This window comes from Megalobrama amblycephala, linkage group LG12 (assembly GCF_018812025.1).
Source record: "Megalobrama amblycephala isolate DHTTF-2021 linkage group LG12, ASM1881202v1, whole genome shotgun sequence".
NCBI classification, from domain to species: domain Eukaryota; kingdom Metazoa; phylum Chordata; class Actinopteri; order Cypriniformes; family Xenocyprididae; genus Megalobrama; species Megalobrama amblycephala.
In genome coordinates this window covers 26,332,942-26,351,451 of record NC_063055.1, presented here as the reverse complement: position 1 = coordinate 26,351,451, position 18,510 = coordinate 26,332,942, and the positions used below count along the sequence as shown (strand labels likewise).

At 37.9% G+C, this 18,510-nt stretch overlaps 1 protein-coding gene across 2 annotated transcripts in view; it reads left to right on the top strand.

Annotated features, from left to right (window-relative positions):
• The window catches only part of mvb12bb (multivesicular body subunit 12Bb), a 63,160-nt gene that overhangs the window by 20,255 nt on the left and 24,395 nt on the right, over window positions 1-18,510 (top strand). For both annotated transcript variants that reach the window (XM_048210290.1, XM_048210289.1), the window contains exons 4-7: window positions 1,244-1,340; window positions 2,471-2,600; window positions 4,361-4,468; window positions 17,093-17,184. In XM_048210290.1, the coding sequence (XP_048066247.1) occupies window positions 1,244-1,340; window positions 2,471-2,600; window positions 4,361-4,468; window positions 17,093-17,184 (427 nt within the window). The remainder of the gene's footprint in view (window positions 1-1,243; window positions 1,341-2,470; window positions 2,601-4,360; window positions 4,469-17,092; window positions 17,185-18,510) is intronic.

Here is an 18,510-nt window from a genome sequence, read left to right as displayed (position 1 = left end):
ACTCAAGTTACTTGTAATGCGTTACCCCCAACACTGGTTACGACCACAGTGAAGCTGTAAACTCATCTTAAAACTAGGTGTAAACAGGGCCTTTGTTTTAGCAAACTCACATTTGTTTTGTGAAATCAAGTCCCACCCTACTTTTTAAGTTGCTATATTGTTATCATTGCAGGAAAGCTATACATCTTCTAAGCTCCATATTATGAGATTCAGAGATGACGTTGCAATCCACTGTGACTGGTTTACCCAGGACAATTCCTGCCTGTTGATCAAGTTAAATGAGAGCTGCAGTTTTAGTATGTAGCACACCAGTCCCCTCTGCCACCTCTCCAGCATGGAGTCTTAAAATGTGTGTCTGCACTGTTTTGAAGTCCCTGACGCTAATAAAACATGGCAGCGCCATCAACAAAGGCTATTTTGTCTGTCAGTCAAAGTGGCCCCCACTGTAATTGTCTATGACAAAAACAGATTCTACAGAATTAGCCAGTGAATTATGTGGTGGGAAGTAAACAGTTTGTGATTTATCATACTCAGGGTTGGAGGTAGATGGCCCTTTGTCAGGTCCTGATGGGAAAAATCTCTCCCGCGTCTTTTATTAAAAAAAAAAAAAAAAAGTGTTAAAAAGAAGAAAAAAAAAAACATGCCTCATGCATAGTAATAGCATTCATCCATATTCGTACCCTCAAGTCAGAACTATGAATAAAAATGGTCTGTAGTGGTAATAACTGCCGGGTAACAGTAGCGACGGCATCCAGAATGTCGGACTCATCACGTCACGCTATGCTAGCTGCACTCTTTCAGGGCTTTTGCTGGATTATTGCTATTTATTACTGCGAAAAATGGTACCATAATGAGTCCAGGCTGGGAAGGCTGAGGGAAAAAGTCATGCTTGAAAATGTCAACTAAACAGCTCCTGATTGTTTTCAAGTACTCCCTGTTCTGAAGCACAAGCAATTTGGCCTGCCACCGACTGGCCCTAGCGTTGGGCTGCCATGTCTGAAGATGATGGCTAGCACACAGGTGCTTGCATGCTTAAAAGAGGGCAGCGATTCAACAAAATTGTGTGTGCTTGTCTGCAAAATACTACAGTGGCCTTTCATTGTAGGTACGAATCATGCATAATTGAAAGCCGCCCGCTTCCAGACGTAATTTTAACTTCTGTGAAGTGCTTTATTGAACAGGCTCATTGTTATAATGGTTTAAACTCATATAATCATTATTATATCACTAAATTTTGTGGCAGAAGCAATTATGCAACGTGGTCGTGGACATGAAGTTGATTGACTTGAAGGACTGTTTGCCAGAGGGCTTCACTCCGATCCAAGACACCACGGATACCCGTAAGCACAGTTTCCTTCAAAAATAGACTTTTTTTTTTTTTTTTTGCTTTCTCCTCTCTCTCTCTCTCTCTTCTCTGTAGTCATCCTGAGGGAGCGCTTCTCCAGAGGTTGTGAATGTGAATGTTTCATGGGCTCAGGTTTAGCTTAATTTATGATAGTGCGAGAGAGTAAAATAAACATTTTGCCCTGAAGGTAGGAGGAGAGGAGAACGATGAGTCATTGTTTATCTCTGCCAGAACCCAGCTTTTCTTTATGATGTGCTTATTTATTTATGTATTTATTTGTGCAGAGCGGGAGTGGATGGTGGTTATCTAATATTAATGAAATGCATTCCCTTGATGCTTTAGTGCTTTTTGAGTGCTATGTATTTCTCCCCTTCTCGTCTTCTCTCTTCTCCTCTCACCGCGCCTTTGAGAACGCCGCAGTATTATTTTGGCATAGGGAGTGAGGGCAGCATGTTTATTATTTTCATTATTATTGCATTTACACGGCCCTCGCCCCGGCGCCGCCTCGAAACGAATGGGATGGGCTCAGGAGTAATATGGCCGAGTCTGGTAGCGGGTTCTGGAGGAATGACTAAAAAGAAGATGGAGTCTTATTGGGCGCTGGTTTTAATGTGCCACTTTATTGTAGTAAAGACATGTTTAATAGATGCCTCAGCCACTATATTGCCATTTCACTCTCAGTCAAGTCTCTTATATGCTTCTTACACACTTGACACTGAAGATTCCCCTCTAGCACCCAAAGACATTTTTATGCAATTATGATGGGCTTTCATATACTTATATGATGTTTTGAGGCTGAAGGCACATATACGTTGCATTTATAAGGTGTTCAAATATTAATGCATATATATATTTAGCTTGTCTGTCTGAATAAACTGTTAGGAAATAGGTATTTTATATATATAATACGTAGTTAGATTGTTGTGTCATTGTTTATAAGGCTTTCCAAGGACAAATAGGTCAGGCAATATGTTTGCGTAATATTGGTTTTAGTTATGAGTCTATGGGACTGTGGCATATAAAGGCACGTTTGGACTCTGGTGTAAATGTAGTTAGACTGCTGATAAATGAAAGACATGATTAGGGCTGTTTATGTTATGACTGTTATATCTCTTTCTCTCTCAGAGGAACAGGCTTTGAGGAAGGATAGGCTGTGTGTGAAGTTGGTCCCCAGGAACAGCACCGATACGGCTATATGTGATGTGGTTATACTGGGGAAATCAAAGCACAGCCTCACTAATTATACATTTATAGGGTAAGATATCATATATTTGGATAAATTACAAACATGACATGTCTTTTGAGAATTAGTGTGTTTGATGTAGATGTTTTGGTCACTATTCCCTCTGAGGGTAAAAAAGTACCAAAGTAAATATCCTGGAGCCATGTTTATTATGCTGTCTGAATCGTCATTTTTTTAACTGAAGATGATTGTTCTTCTGGTCTGTCTGTGTTTTTTTTTCCCCTCTAGTGCCCCTCAGCGCCTGCGGCCTGCTACAGGCATTATGGGTGCTTTCTTTACTGGTGCTGCTTTTCTAACAGTGTTTAAAGCCACTCCTGATATGTCTTACAAACATTAGATAGTGTTTGAATGCCAATTTTAAATGTTTAATATAATACCATATAGACTGAGTAAGTATTTTCGCTTTTAGGCTCCCACAGCAGGTTTAGACAATGGCTGTTCAAAAGTTTGGAGTCGGTAACATGTTTTTGAAGTCTCTTATGTTCATCAAGGCTGCATTTATTTGATAAAAAATAATGATAATTAAAAAAACAAATTTGTGAAATATTATTTACATTTTAAAACTGTTTTCTAATATATTTTAAAATTTAATTTATTCCTGTGATGGCAATTTTCTGCAGCCATTACTCCAGTCTCTAGTCACATGATCCTTCAGAAATGATTTTAATATGCTGATTTGGTGACTAAGAAACATTTCTTATGAAAACAGATAAAGTTCAGCTTTATATTTTTTTGTGGAAACCGTGATATATTTTTTCCAAGATTCTTTGATGAACAGTAAGTTTTCTGAATAGTATCAAGTATTATTAATTATTAAAGGTGCTAAAGAGGATGTTTTGTTTCATACATTTTTGCAATATTACTTGAAACTGTCTTTACTAACTGATAAAAGACTATTTATTAGGTGCACTGAAAGTAATAATATTAATATACATCATCTGTGCACGAGGTAGGACCTTAAAAACATCAGCCAATCGTTTACGCGATCATCGCGTAAGCGATTGGCCCTCTGGCTTGTCAATCACTGCCATGACGTTCCTTGTGCGAGACGTGCGCGGCTGCACGCTCCAGTAACTTTCCACACTCCATAGGCGCTGCATGCAATGTTTTTGTCAGGAGACAGGAGTAACAACTGCAGATGTTGAGTTACCTGCGGTGAGTCCGACATAATGAATCCACTAACACGACACAGCGAATGCCGGTGGGAAACACTCATGTTCCAATACTCGTGCACGAGTTTTGGGAGGCGTTCCCTCGAAATGAGCTGTGAAGGAGGGAGGGTTGTTCTTACGCATGCGCTCATTTCAAAAACTCACTAACAGTCTTTGGTTTCTCAGTCCACGAAAAGATCCTCTTTAGCACCTTTAAAACCCCAATCTTACATTACTGACCCCAATCTTATATATAGTTCAGTCATGAAACTCTTCTGGGCAGCTGATTGGTTCTCGTAAAGCCAGCTGCTTTGGCTAATCAATCTTTCTGTTCTATCAACTAAACCTTTTTATTTCCGTCCTGAACCAGCTCAATTCAGTGTAGTGCACCATGGGTTTTTTCCTAGCCCCACACCTTCCCCAGCACCACCTGCATAGATCTGCTCTGGGGGTTCTCCCTACTTTCCTTGCTTGTATCCTATTCACTCATATCCTATTCACTGTATTTATGTGCGTCAAAGCCTATATATATTCTATTCTTATCAGTAAATGCTGTTTAATTCTATTCTGAGAGTTGAAATAATTTTTAAATGTTCTTGATGATGCTGGGTTTGTCCACAGAGAGCTGAATAATTTGGGGATTTGGTATCAGCTGGGAAAAGTCACTAAGTCGCAGGACACAGGGCACAAAATGTCCTCTTCCTCTACAACTGCTTTTGGTGTTGTCAGGTAAGACCCTTCATAAGAATACATATACTGTACCATATAGCCTATATATAGGAGGTGAAATTGTTCATTGTCATTGAGTCTCATCAGATGTGGCATATTCCAACAATCTGTAAAATTAAGTATACATATACATGTCCATATACAGTATGTAGGAAGTTGGAAATTCAGCCTTTTCGAGTTGAATGCAGCATAAGATAATTGAGTGTGTTTCCATTGATAACCCGAAGTTCAGCACGGACAAAAAAGCCACGATGTGAAGAAAGTGCTCAAGCAGAGAGACTGCCATGAGGAGAGCTCAGTCTGTTGTCTGCTTTGACACACAAAAAAAAAAAAAAAAACACAGTCTGCCCAGCAGCCACGCACATAAACACACAGCCTGAAGGGAAGAAGACAGAGGGGGAGTGTGACTTTGTACCTCATCCAACTCAAACATGTCAATTATTTATGAGCAGGAAGTAGTGGGGTTTTTCCTCTGTAAATAGTAAATAAACAATCACGGCTCCCCTCCAATGGTTCGTTAGTGGGGGTATGTGGATGGTGCCAACTGAAAGTGCTAGATTTGAGCATGCCAGAAGGCCATGAGGGTCTTGGCACTGCAGTTAGGGCCTCTGCACATAAAGTCTATTTGGAGTTTTATTTCTGCAAGCTTTAGCCACTTTATATTTCAATACCTTTACAACAAGGTTGCCAGTTCAGTACTTTTACCTTAAGAGCCTGCTGCTGGACAAATTATGAGGATTTGAGAGATAATATAGTCTCAGTGTTTAGTATTGCCTACTTTGGAAGTTATACACAGCAAAATCCCCAGAGTTAAATAAACTCTGCTCAGAGAACATATGGTCCCTCTCTACATAGAGTTAAAATAACACTGGATCAGAGTTAAAGTTAATTAGATAATATACTGTTTGTGGAGTTGTTTAATTTAATGTCTTTTATCTTCAGTTGATTTCATCTAGGGCTGTGGCTAGAAGTCATTTGTAGTTATGTTTCTCTTCAGTGATTCTGCTTGTTAACAGCAGGTGTTCATCACTAATGCTCAATCATAACTTAATCACTTAATTATCTCATTAACTTTAACTCTGCTTCAGTGTTACTTTAACACTATATAGAGCAGGACCATATGTAATCTGAGCAGAGTTGGTTTAACTCTGGGGATTTTGCTGTGTAGTTGCCAGTTAGTTAGTTGAAAACGTATTAGCTCTGTTCCAAAACCTAGTCATCTAACATTCTAACAACCATGGAACTGAAAGTGACTGATCGAAAACACTCTACATAGGCAGCAACTCTGTGGGCCCTATTTTAACAATCTAAGCGCATGGTCTAAAGCGCACGGTGCAAGTGCGCTTAAGGCATGTCGGAATCCACTTTTGCTAGTTTAAGGATGGGAAAAATGGTCACGCGAGCAGACCATCTATGCGAAAAACCAGATTCCACCAAAGCATTTTTATCTTTATGCACGCAATAATAATCTTTTACGTCCCTATGTGTGTAATAAGCAGAGTGTACACGCTTTGTGCACCCGCATATAGGGGCATATTACTAACATGCTCTTTAAATAACAAATCAAATATTGCACCATTGACTTTAGACCAGGTTTCAGTTGGTCAATGGCGAAGTCTATTTCAGTTTCCTCAAAATAGTAATACGCCTACAATGAGCCTGAACACACCTTGTTTTCAAACCAGCACGCCCATGGGCCCACGAATGGGCGCAAATGCATTTGCTATTTAGTCAACATGGCGCAGGACATGAAAATGATAACTGAAAACATGTCAGCCAGGAAAACATGAAAGTGATCAGTATTTACACCCACTCGAGCAATTTGTTTGCTAACTAAAGAAGTCATTCAGCATCGTCGAGAGTTTAAAAGGCGACTCTGATACTGTTCTGGTTCAGTGTAAATGAACGCGGAATATAGCCACCCTAAACTACGTCATTGTCATGACAACCAAAAAGAATCCCAGTCAGCTCAGGCGGCGCGAGATTCAAGAAGCAGGGAGACGAAACATATAGAGCAAATAATAAAAATATTGTCTACCATCAAGGGGCATTGAAGTAAAAGAGTCCTGTACTCACATCGTGAAGCAAACCACCAAAATTACAGCAGAGAATCATCGTGTGTCATCATTCATTGGTTGTAATCTTCCTATGAAGAGACTGTTGGATCAACGCTCTGCTACATTTCTCTCAGATAAGGTAAAGTTAAATGCTTAACACAATCGGCGTCACTGTGATTGTGCATTGTTATTTTGGAGTGACGGTCGTGCGAGAGACAGGTAGATCAGATAGAGTTTGAAAGCTGCTTGCCGTCGCTTCTCTATCGTCATCGTGTTATACCCGCCAATAGCGAGCAAGGTGGATAAGCCAGTCTGTGATTGGTTCCCGCAAAAGTGTAACAGCGCAGCAGAAATGAATGCACGGGTTTACCCAGACTAATAGAAAATTTTCTTTCTACAAATTTCATTGAAACATATTTTCAGTGTATCGCCAGATGAATGATCAAGCAAACAGGTCCTCAACAATACTGTTCAACATTGAAAGGACTTTATCTTTTTCCTTCAGTTTTGTTCACTTCAAATGAAATATGGCGTTGAATCTGACTTGGGCCGATTCACACATAAATTCTTTGTGATCATTTGTTGCTTTCATCCTGCGATGAGCATAAGATTTTCCATTGGGCTCCACTTGAAATATTGTCTGAAGTTTTTGCTCTTTGAACCTTTGCGCAAGACCAACCTCTGAAACCTATCGTGGTTTCGTGGCTTGAATAAAGCCCTTTGTGCTGTGTATTTTTTTGGAAGGGGCAGCTATAAGGGAGAAGTGTTTGATGTCTCTAAGTCATCCTACATCCAGTCCCACACTTTCACACACTTCCGTCTCACTCTGTTAATTCTTCTCTCTTTTGAAGCCACTTTTCAAGTTGGAGAAGAATAAATTGTACCTCCAAGCGAGGATCCACGCCTCCCCACTCCGATACCTGCTGTGATCACAGACTGTGCACTTTGGTGTTATTACATTTCATGCTCCTACGTCTGTGTGAATGTCCAACTGCAATCTGTGAATCTGTGAAAAAGAACTTGGTTAACAGGCACAATAGGTAACCAAGAGCTTTATTGAAGATGTTGTTGGACTTTTACCGCTAGCTTCCACTTGAATTGAATGTATTTGTTATAGAATAACACTTTTGTGGCTTTTAGTCCATGTCCATTAGCTTTGAGGGAATTTATTGTTCTTCTAAAAGTTTAATTCCACTTACTTCTGGCTGACAATTGACTGTAGCAAATCATATTAAAAAGAAAACTGGCAATATAAAAATTAGAGCTAATTTTAAATATTATAGTTTTGATACCTAAGTAAGCTTAAGGTCATTACAAAGAAAACATATATTTTATCTAATTTAAATATAGTTAAAGGTGCAGTATGTAAGAATTTTGCTGTAAAATATCCAAAAACCACTAGACCAGTGTTATATATTTAGTTCACTGGAGTACTAACAATATCCCAAATGTTCGCAACTATTTGTAAATTGTGAGAAAATTGCAATTTTAACCAAGGTTCCGGGACGTGTGAGGAGTCGCCTGTCAATTGCGTCATACCAGCGTTATCCTCGGTTTCCAGTTTTATTTTGTAGAAACCATGGAAACACCAAAGACGCTTTGATATATTACATGTTTTAATCAGAGGTTGCATTAGACTTTAACATTGTCCGTCATTTTGATGGACAGGGTAGTAAATAATCCGTCACAATCTATTATTACCCGTCATTTTAATTTTCCTATTTTAATTATAATAACATATTTAATTGCTTTTATTTTTGTTCACATTTGAACAAAAATAAAAGCAATTAAATGTGTTATTATAATTAAAATAAGAAAATTAAAATGACTGGTATTCACACATGAAATGTATCTGTACTGTACTAGGCTACGTGTTGGTAGCCATTAAAGAAAACGTAATTTCATATTTATGTTTAAATAGTCCTATGTTATTTTTTAAATTCATTTATTTGATTATGAAAAGTAAACAGCATGAGTAAGATGCATCATAAGATGCGCAATATATCGGGAGACATGGAGTGTGTCTACAAAACAAAAGTTTTGTTTTGTAGAAAGCCTTAATATAGCAGAAAATATAATCATGACATGGAAGCGCGGGCGCGATCACTGGCGCGTGAACTGGAAGGCGTCTTACAGGCTAAATGAACCAAAACTCAGCGCCTGCTTGCCTCACAGACATGAGAAATATATCTATAGAAAGCTTTAAATATCTACTTTAACGAAAACGAAATAATTCAAAACGAAAAGAAATAGGCTACTCTGAGTACGTAGACTAAACCGAATGAAATGTGAATTCTCTCTCTAGGCGCGTCCACTATGAGTAAAATCCCATCAAATCATTTGGTTAAAGGTGCAATATGTAATATTTTCTGTCCGCTAGAGGCCTATGCAAAACAAAGGTGTAGCTTGATGACACCAAGTTTGAGTGCGGAATCTTGGGACATGTGGTCTTCCAATCACAGCCGGTGGAAAACAGTTGGTATATGACTCGGGAAGAAATCATGTTCATGGATGCAATTATTAACGTTACTGTAGTATAAAGCAGAGCAGGACCGAGTGTTGTGGGAGATGAACGAGGCCGCTGGAGCGATTGCGCAACACACGCCTCACGAGCAGCAGAACTTTTATTATGACACAGTCGCCGGCACCGCTTCTGGTTTTCCGGTCATGAGTATGAGGTAACGCAGCTCTGTTTATCACATTAGATACATTTGAGAGTGTTGAAAATGATGTTATAACGTTACTCTGTGTGTTCGCTCGGCGGCTGCTGTGAGACACTTGTTTGAGACACACTGCAGTAAACTAGATCGATTTTAGAATATCATATTAAATGCCGGATGGCTTGTGTTGATAAATGGCATGCAATTAATTGCATAAAGATTCCGCACTCAAACTTGGCGTCATCAAGCTACACCTTTGTTTTGCATAGAAAATATTACATATTGCACATTTAAGCAAATGATTTGATGGAATTTTTAGGATTTTATTTAGTTTATTCAAAATAACATATGTAATATTCTTTTTTCCCTCTGTGATGTAACCAAAAATGGTATTAAAGGCATGAGAATATGTTGTCAAAACAGAGGCTTTAGAATAGGAAGCCTGTGTTCATGTGTTGCATTACAAGGTTTGATGCTGCTCTTGCCTCATTTCACACAAACTCTGTGGGCCCATCAATGTTTACTGTTTGTATGACTCTTTTAAGACGCCCTCAAATTTAAATGCCTTTTACAGTTATAGGAAAGATGTTTTAAACAGTCAATAAGGAATAAATGTTTAATGACCCCTTTAACTTTGAATGCTGGTGGTTCTGCAAATAAACCTTTTTGCCTCAGGCTACAAGGACACTAATCACTGTGTGTGCAGACTACTGAGTGTAAAGTTGTTCAAATCTCAGTTTCCCTTGCTGCCTGTTTGAAATTTTAAAGCATTTTCATGAATGTTTTATTTATTTATTTATTATTTTTTTTTTGTAGTGTCAACTTTGTGACCCCCATTTCATTCAAACTAGGCCCAGTCAATCCAGTTCCCAAACCATAGGGTTGTTGTTTTTCAGGGTGAGCTCTTTAAAGAGTACAGCAGATCTTCTTCTCCCCTCTTTGCTGCCGTTTGTCGTCCTGATAAAACTGTCATCTCTTGCTCTGATATCTGACCTCTAGATTGACAGAGAACATAAAGTTGCCTTGTGCTAATATTTCGGTTTCTCTTTTTCTTCATAGAATCAAGGTTTCAGGCATTTCTCTCTGAATGATAGGGCCATATACAGTAAGGCAGGGAAAGTTTTTTATATCCAAAAGCCGAACAATATAAATGTAAAGGTCAAGCATATTCCCCACTGTGAGCAGGCAGATTTTTTTATGCCGTCCCATGATTCACTCCACTGATTCACTACTGGAGGTCAGTAAATATACAACCACATTGGCAACTTTGGAAGAACTTTAAAAACAAAATTTACTTAAAAAAAGTTCACTTTAAGAGAAAAAAAGACCACCCTGTTAACAATTTAACTATATTTACATGTGCAGTTTACTTAATAATGTTATGTTAAATTTATAAAGGTTTACTACGCAAGGTGAACACAATTATTGACTTAATTTAACTTATTAAATTAACTGCTCTACAAAATGCACTCAAAAAAAAATAGCTCATTGAACAAACTCAATTTAATTGAGAGCAGGAATTGTAAATGAGCGCTCACAGCCTAAACACAGGCGTCACTCTTCTGCGTAATAACCACAAAATTTAAAAACATTACAGATTCTCCTCTTAATTTCCAACATAACTGAACTTTAAACACTAACATAAACTAAAAACATCTTTCCCTTTACTGAAAAATACATAAAATAACACTTTAATCCCTAAATTTACTCTCCTAATGCAGTCCCTTGCAAAGCATGCTGGGAACTACATATCCACTGCCCAGTTAGTTATGTCAACATTAATTTGTGCTTTATACACAATGTTAAGTTGATTGAACAAACACTTATTAAGTAAAGCTCATTTTTAGTAGAAACAACTCAGTTAAATTAAGTTTATGTAGTTACATAAGTTTTTTAAGTAATGTGAGCAAGGATGGTTTGAGTGAAACTAACAACAGTGGAAGTTAATTTTTTTGACTGCATGCTTGTATATGTTTTGAAACATTAATTATTTTGCAATTCTGTTTGATGCCACTAGTGTTGCAATGATTACACGCATCACCTAACAAATGCTAAAATAATAAAATCAACATACTTCACTCTGTTCTGTGGCAGTCATGTCTCAATATTGTCTTAATATAAGCCAATTGTGACCCTCTCCAAGTGAAGGTGCTTGCTGGCACAGCCTGTTTATGTGAATGTCATGGATTATGAGTACTCTATGCAGGTTAAGAGTGGCACTGATGGACGGGTGTCAATGTTTCTACTCTTTGTTGGTTTCAGTGACCTCCGTGTCACCTACTCAACATCAGCTCTCCAAACAATGGCTGATCTACCAGTTCTCAGGGAAGACAGGCCCTGTACGAGATCTGTTGTGACACCATCCTCAAATGTGTTTTCTAGACACTTTTCTGTGTACCCTTTCCCGGAAAGCCCTAAAAAGCGTGCAAATTTCCATACACATCAAGTAAACTCAAACTGAGCAGTGCCACAAACAATAGAATCATCAGCAAAGATCTGTGGCTCTTTAGAGATTCTACACTCCCATATTCCGCTGCGGAATTCTTCAAGATTCTTCCTTCTCCACACCTGACAAGGAACTTTAAGTGGGGTAATGACAAGCGGGAAAGCCGCCACTGCAGAAAGCAGCTGTCTACAAGCCGTAGGTTGTGTGGGCTGCCTGCTCGGAGCGAGCGTTGAGGTGTTGTCATCGAGGATCTCGGATGAGTGTCAAAACACCGGCTTCCAGATTCCTCTCAGTTCGCGCCGCATTATTTTTATATATAGTTTTTATCCCAGTCTTTGCCTCAACGAAGGCTTTGGCAAATTTGTCCACAGTGTGACAGATGTTCTAGACGTCTCCTCCCCGAGATGGACTCGTGCTTCCGCTTCTACGCCGATGCCTTCTTGAGTTTCTCATCAGCCACCCGTGGAGATTCCAGCATGTGGGATTGGGCTTTTGATATTGAGATTACTCTGACTAATTGGCTCCTTTACGAGCCTCTTCAAAATTTTCCAGGCTGTAATTTTGCCTTTCCTGTAAATACTGTACAAGTTAACGACCCTTTTGGTTCATGCAACAGTTTTAAAATACATTAAAACTTGTATTCCGTTTCATCACTAGTGTTAGTCCGAGCACAGTTCAGTCTTCTTTTAGTCTACCTACACCGCTCGTATGTGCCTGTCTCCTCATTTGAAGACTTTGCTCTAATTTGTTCAGTCCTTCATCCCAAGTCAAGCCTCTTCTTCCACCTACCAGGCATTGTGATATTCTTGAGCGCTTGTCTTTGTGTCCACTTGTCTTCCATTTGGCCTTATTAGGAATCAACCATCAACTGTCCTCTGAGATTGTTCCTCGAGACCTTCGTCTGTCTTCAAACTCTGATCTTTCTTGGCCTCGTCGTCATCCGTAGATCTAAGTGGAGCATGTTGAACATCTAAAACGTCATAAGATACAGAAACCGTTTGAGGCTTTCTCCCTTTCTTTTTAACGTATGTTGTTGTGTACAAGGTAATGTTGCAATTGTGTACATCCAAATCCCTGTTCTGTTTTAATTCTGGGAGGTATTATGGCATAATTAGTTATTCAAAATGGAGATTTGTGTCACTCTGATGGGTTTGAATGATGATTAATTGTACTCAAAACTCCAGTGGCCGACGTAATGCAAGCCTCGCGCTGCCGTTGATTATGTAGCCATGTTTATATTTTAAGAATTAGATGTGTAATTGATATGCCATATGCTACCCAAACACAATGTACCCTAAATTGTTAAAAGCAGAGAATTGGGATTGAGTATGGCTACACTGTTTGACAGCTCTGAAGACAGGAAAATGCTTGCTCCTGCAACTTATATTGATTCAAGTATATATTTTATCTCACTTTTTGAGAGGCAGCTCAGAGACAAAAAGTTTTGGAGATGTTTTTCTAGGTGCTTGACACTGGCACAATGAGTTGCCCTATATAAATACTGTATTTTAAGCACGAAAGATGTTAGATAATCTTAAGATTGTCAATTTTCTAAAGACCAACTCTTATCTCTATTTTGACCTTATCAAAATGGTGATGTTTTACGTCCAAATAGATTTGTGTGTCGTAAACAGGCTTTTCACCGAATATATCTCATTTCCATTTTCTGTATCGCTCGGTATCATTCGCTATTGTTTTGGCTTGCTCCAGTGACTGGGGTAGTTGAGGCCAGTTTCGACGAAAGAGCATCCGGACCATCTCCTTTCAGTTTATGGCTGTTTGTGAAATGTCTGGATGCATGTAGAGCCTTGTCCCCGGCTTTCTCTCCCCCCCCCTGCGTTCGAGTCAACCTTTGCAAACGAAGGGAAGTCTTCATTAAATGTGGCAATCGGTTCCACAAGATTGATGCCAACCTTTTAAAAATTCACCATTGGGCCGAATTGAACACGGGCAAATGCTGATGCAGATGAACAGGGAGAAGTCGGCCCCATCGAGAGAAATAAATCTGAGTTGCAGGCTTCAGTTCATAAATACCACAGGCTGTCAGGAAGCATGTTTTATTGCCCCTGATAGAAATTACTGCATTTATTTATCTCATCACACCTGATAGAAATGCAGAGTAGCCACTCACGGCAGACCTGTCTTCAGTTTACTCATGAGTTGAAAACTAGAGCTGACCCACAATTTCCATTCATTTATTCGGATGAATATGTACAGTTGATCTCCAGTGGACAGAGTGTTTGACTAAAAAAAGTGCTTCCAGAAAGGATAGATGACTGTGTTTTGCTAATTTGGCATTTGCCTTTGCATAGCGGATTTCTACAACAAAGTAACCAAGCAGATTTGCATTTGCATCCTTTGCCCGGCCCGAGCACTTCAACCATTTCATCTGTTTATTTCAGACATACCCCTCCTCCATTTTCAACATCTAGGCATCTCCTGCTTTGCATTGATATCACATTTCAGAAGCTTTTCCAACATCCACTTCTGCACTTACCTTCCTAACTTACTCTCAAACTCTAGATTCTCCCGCCGCCTAAATGACATCTTACTCCCCTTGGCTGTGTCACTTTGCTCCTAATCTTCTTCCAAACATGACTCCTTCTGACTTTAATGCATCTGATGCATCCTGTAACCTGTTGGAGATGCTCATTTGGTCTTCAAAGCATGTCTAAAGCAGAATTATGCAGCGCTTCTGATGCAGAGAGACTCAGGCAGCGCGGCACTGAATTTATTGATTCCCGTGAGTGAGTCAGAGAGTGTAATTCACCAGCGCCTGATTGATGAGGAGAGCAAGTTCAAACTGTCCATGAAGTGCAGCGCACGCTATTTTTGCTCTTCCCCAAAACTTTGATATGGTTTGACTTGAGATCAGCAGAGGCTTCGTTTGTTTATGTAAAATGATTTTTTGTTTGTTTGTTTTTTATCTTCTAATTACATAGATGCAAACTCCTCACCTTTCAGTGAGAACTCACTTTTTTGAGATCAAAATAGGTCACCTATGGGATTTGCATAGATCCAATGATAAAGTGTTATTATGGGATGGGGGGGGGGGGGTCTTACAAGGGTATTTGTGAACTTACAAGGGTAAATAAACAACTAGTTGTTTCAATAAGTACAGTGTTTTCTTTACTCTTTACTTTAAAAACTATGTTTAAATAATAGGTAATATTTTATGAATTTGAGGTCTGAGATGTGGCAAACAGTATTGCCATCTAATCTGTCAATATTGTCTTAAATATCCCGAAATTTTAACCAAATGTTGATTTTGAATGTTTTTTTTTTTTTTTTTTTTTTTTTTTTGTGAAAAATTAGTTTTTGACATATAGCGTAATAAAAAATAAAATTCCTACAAATCATCATGCATAAGCAAATAAACAAACATAAGAAAATAACTTTTAAAAAAAATCAGTACGAGCATGCCCCCGCCACACACAATGTTCTCACCTTTTTCCCCCTTACCTGTTTGCATCCCTGTAATTATTATTATTAATATTATTAATAATAATAATAATAATTAGAAGACAAAAACAAAATTATTATAAAAAATATTGTATAATAAATTACATTTATTCAAGTATAAATGTAGTAGTAGTTGTTGTTGTTGTTAAATTATTCACAAACATTTAAAAAAATATTAAATAATAATTTAGAATTAATTAATTAATTATAATAATAATAATAAGTATTATTATTATTCATTATTATTATGATTTATTAATTACTACTACTACCACCACTATTGTTATTTGCATAATTATATTCATCACATTTCATTATTGTAAATTATTGGTTGCTTTTTTTGGGGTTTTTTAGCATTGTTAACATTATTAAATTAATTCACACTCCTAACACTGTGTGTTGTGTGTGTTTTTGTGTGTGGGGTCATGGTCAAACTCTATGTTATGGGGACAAAATTTCCCTGCAAAATAGCAATATCTAAAATCCTTGTCCTTGTGGGGACATGTTTTGGTTCCCATGAGGAAAACAGCATATAAATCATATTATAAAACAGTTAGTTCCTGTCCTTGATTCTGATTGGTCAATAGCTGTGTTTTATTCACGATAAAACACAGCTATGACCGCTTCACCCAATGGTTCTGTGTATCACTACACAACACCCTTAGCAACCACTCTTAGCAACGTAAACTGTATGTTCTCAATTGATATTGTTCATTGAAGCTTACTGTATTATGTAGAAGAGCATTTTGAAAAAGAGATTGATTGAGCGAGTTTATTACCTGCATTCAGATTTAGCATTTTCCTTCAGGTCAGTAATATGTTCATCATAAAAAATCTTTTTAAATGGCCGATGTATTATCTTGTCCTTTTAACATTTAAGGGGTTTTCCCATGACTGACAGCGCTAGTCAAAGTATTTGTCAGTTGCGTCTTGTTCCGTGTTCACAACAATTCAGTCCTTTGGATATAAAAGTCTTCACTACTGACTGACACATTGCCGCCATCTAATGGTGTAATAATGTAACTTCTGCTGCTGTTCATGATCAGGGACTATTTTTTCAGTGGAAGGAAGGCTTTTAGAAAAAGTTTACTTCATGAAAGTTGCATTGATACATATTTCTGGCTTTAATATTTGTATTGTGTGGTAACAGTTTTATAAAAGCAATAAGGTACTCGAGGCTAGTGTTGTATCGTGAATAAGTCACGGCTAAGGGCTTTGCGTTGTGCCTAACAACGCCCTTCAGCCATGACTTATTCACGATACAGCACAGCATCTTGTACCTTATTGCTTACCTAAGTAATTTTTTTTTGAAAATGTCTATGGAAAGTCTGCATAAAACATGGAAAGCCAATGTGTGTGTGTGTGTGTGTGTGTGCGCCTTATACCATACTGGCTTGGGAAACCCTTCTTATTACCAGTGACTCCATGACAACCGCTCACAGGCACCTAAGAGCCACAGACAGGGAGGGAGAGAAAATGTGAGGTTAATGATCAGATGGAGTCAGTGATTCACAGTGGTTAAAGATGGAGACCTACAATCCCTAACATCATTGATTCCTATTACATTTACAATATATTTATATTCTAGCACTTTAAAGAGCTTTAAGAACTTTTTAAAGAGCTGATTAAGGTGTGGATCACAGTGTTGTACCGTCCCAGTAAAGTATGCCAGATCTCAGCAGTTTGCTTCATTGTTCACAACGTTGTACGTTGAAGAGACTTCGAACTGCACTGTGTAAATTGCATTCATGACAGATTTTGCGGGACGTGTTTGCATTGTTACTTGATTTGCATAATTCCTTCATAATTCCTCAGGCAGCATGTGCAAATAAACAGTCCTATCAGAGAACACGGAAATTCTAGAAAGCAAAACGTTTTCAATATATCACTGACTGGGATCTCCTTCTAGAATCTTTACATTAAATACAGTGTTTCTTTCATATCCATTCATTATTTCCTGTCTTTACACATTGTTAATGACTTTTGCTCTCTTTCCTAGACAAATCCCAGAGTCTCCAGTCTCCAGTCCTACTAAAAAGAACATCGTCAGGCCAGACTATGAACACCAAATCTACATCTACACCAAATCAGGTCAGTCCCTCTACAATGTAACTTATCTTATCTCAAGAGTTTACCTTTAATTTTGTCAACACCGTTGTGTTGGATTTTACAGCGTCACTACACAACCTTCCATTGACTTAAATTAACTTTAGCGACATCCCTAGGATTATTGCTGACATTTGGGTGAAAACGACAAAGTCACACCATGATGTGTGCACTTCTATGTAAATATTACAGGTGAATGAGATTTGTGTGCTTCAGGAAATCCCACTGACCACCTCCGCCCTGCAGACCTGTCTTTCAGGTCCAAAATATAACTCTTGAGTTTGGGCTGTGAAGGCATGCTTGTGTGTGTGTTTTTTTTCTGGCTGGAGAGAGACACCATGTGGTGAGGATGAGCTAATCTATAGTACAGAGGAATGAATCTCCCTGTACTGAGGTACATCCAGGTCCAAAAGTAGCATTTGGTCACACTTGTGTTGTGAATTTACCAGGTAACACTTTACTTTATATATAATGCATTATAAAAGTATTTTTAATGCATGAATAATGCCTTGTAATTCACCTTATGATTCATTGTATGGTCACATGAATAATTGTAACCACAGTTATAATAATTATGGTACGCATTTAGAAAGTAGAATGCATAAAACACACAACAAGCAAAGAATCTTAGATGTAACAAGGAATCTGGACATATTATAATGCATTTTAACTTTTGTTTAAATTATTTATGAAAATATATAATGCATTATAACATACATTATGAATTATACATAAAGGCTTTAAGTAAAGTGTCACCAATATTTCTTCTGTGCTGTTTTTGAGTTCTACATATATATTTTTTAATATATACATTTGTATATATATGCATGTCCTTATGGGAATAGGATTATTCAGTTACATGTATTAATGATAAACTGTGCAGTTCATACACTTTATCACTAGTCTCGGCCTGTTAATCACCTGTCAATGTGATTTTGTTCCTCAGATTTTAGTTTTAGTGGCTTAATGTGAGGAATATTCCACATGGAGATCTGGAGGGAAAAAATAAATGATGTGCAAGTTATTTAGATGTTTATGTATATATATATATATATATATATATATATATATATATATATATATATATATATATAAATAAAGATGCTTTGCATGTCTTTGACCCTCATTGGTTTATTTGATATGCCTTTCTTTGATTTTAACACAACCTCAAAAACTTCAGTCAGCCATTGTATAGATTTTATGCATACTGTAATTGCATAATTACAGGCAAGCTGATCATATCAAGGTTTCAGTGGTTAAAATAAGTGACTGACACATTAAACTCTGCCACTTGCCTTTGACGTGGTTAAA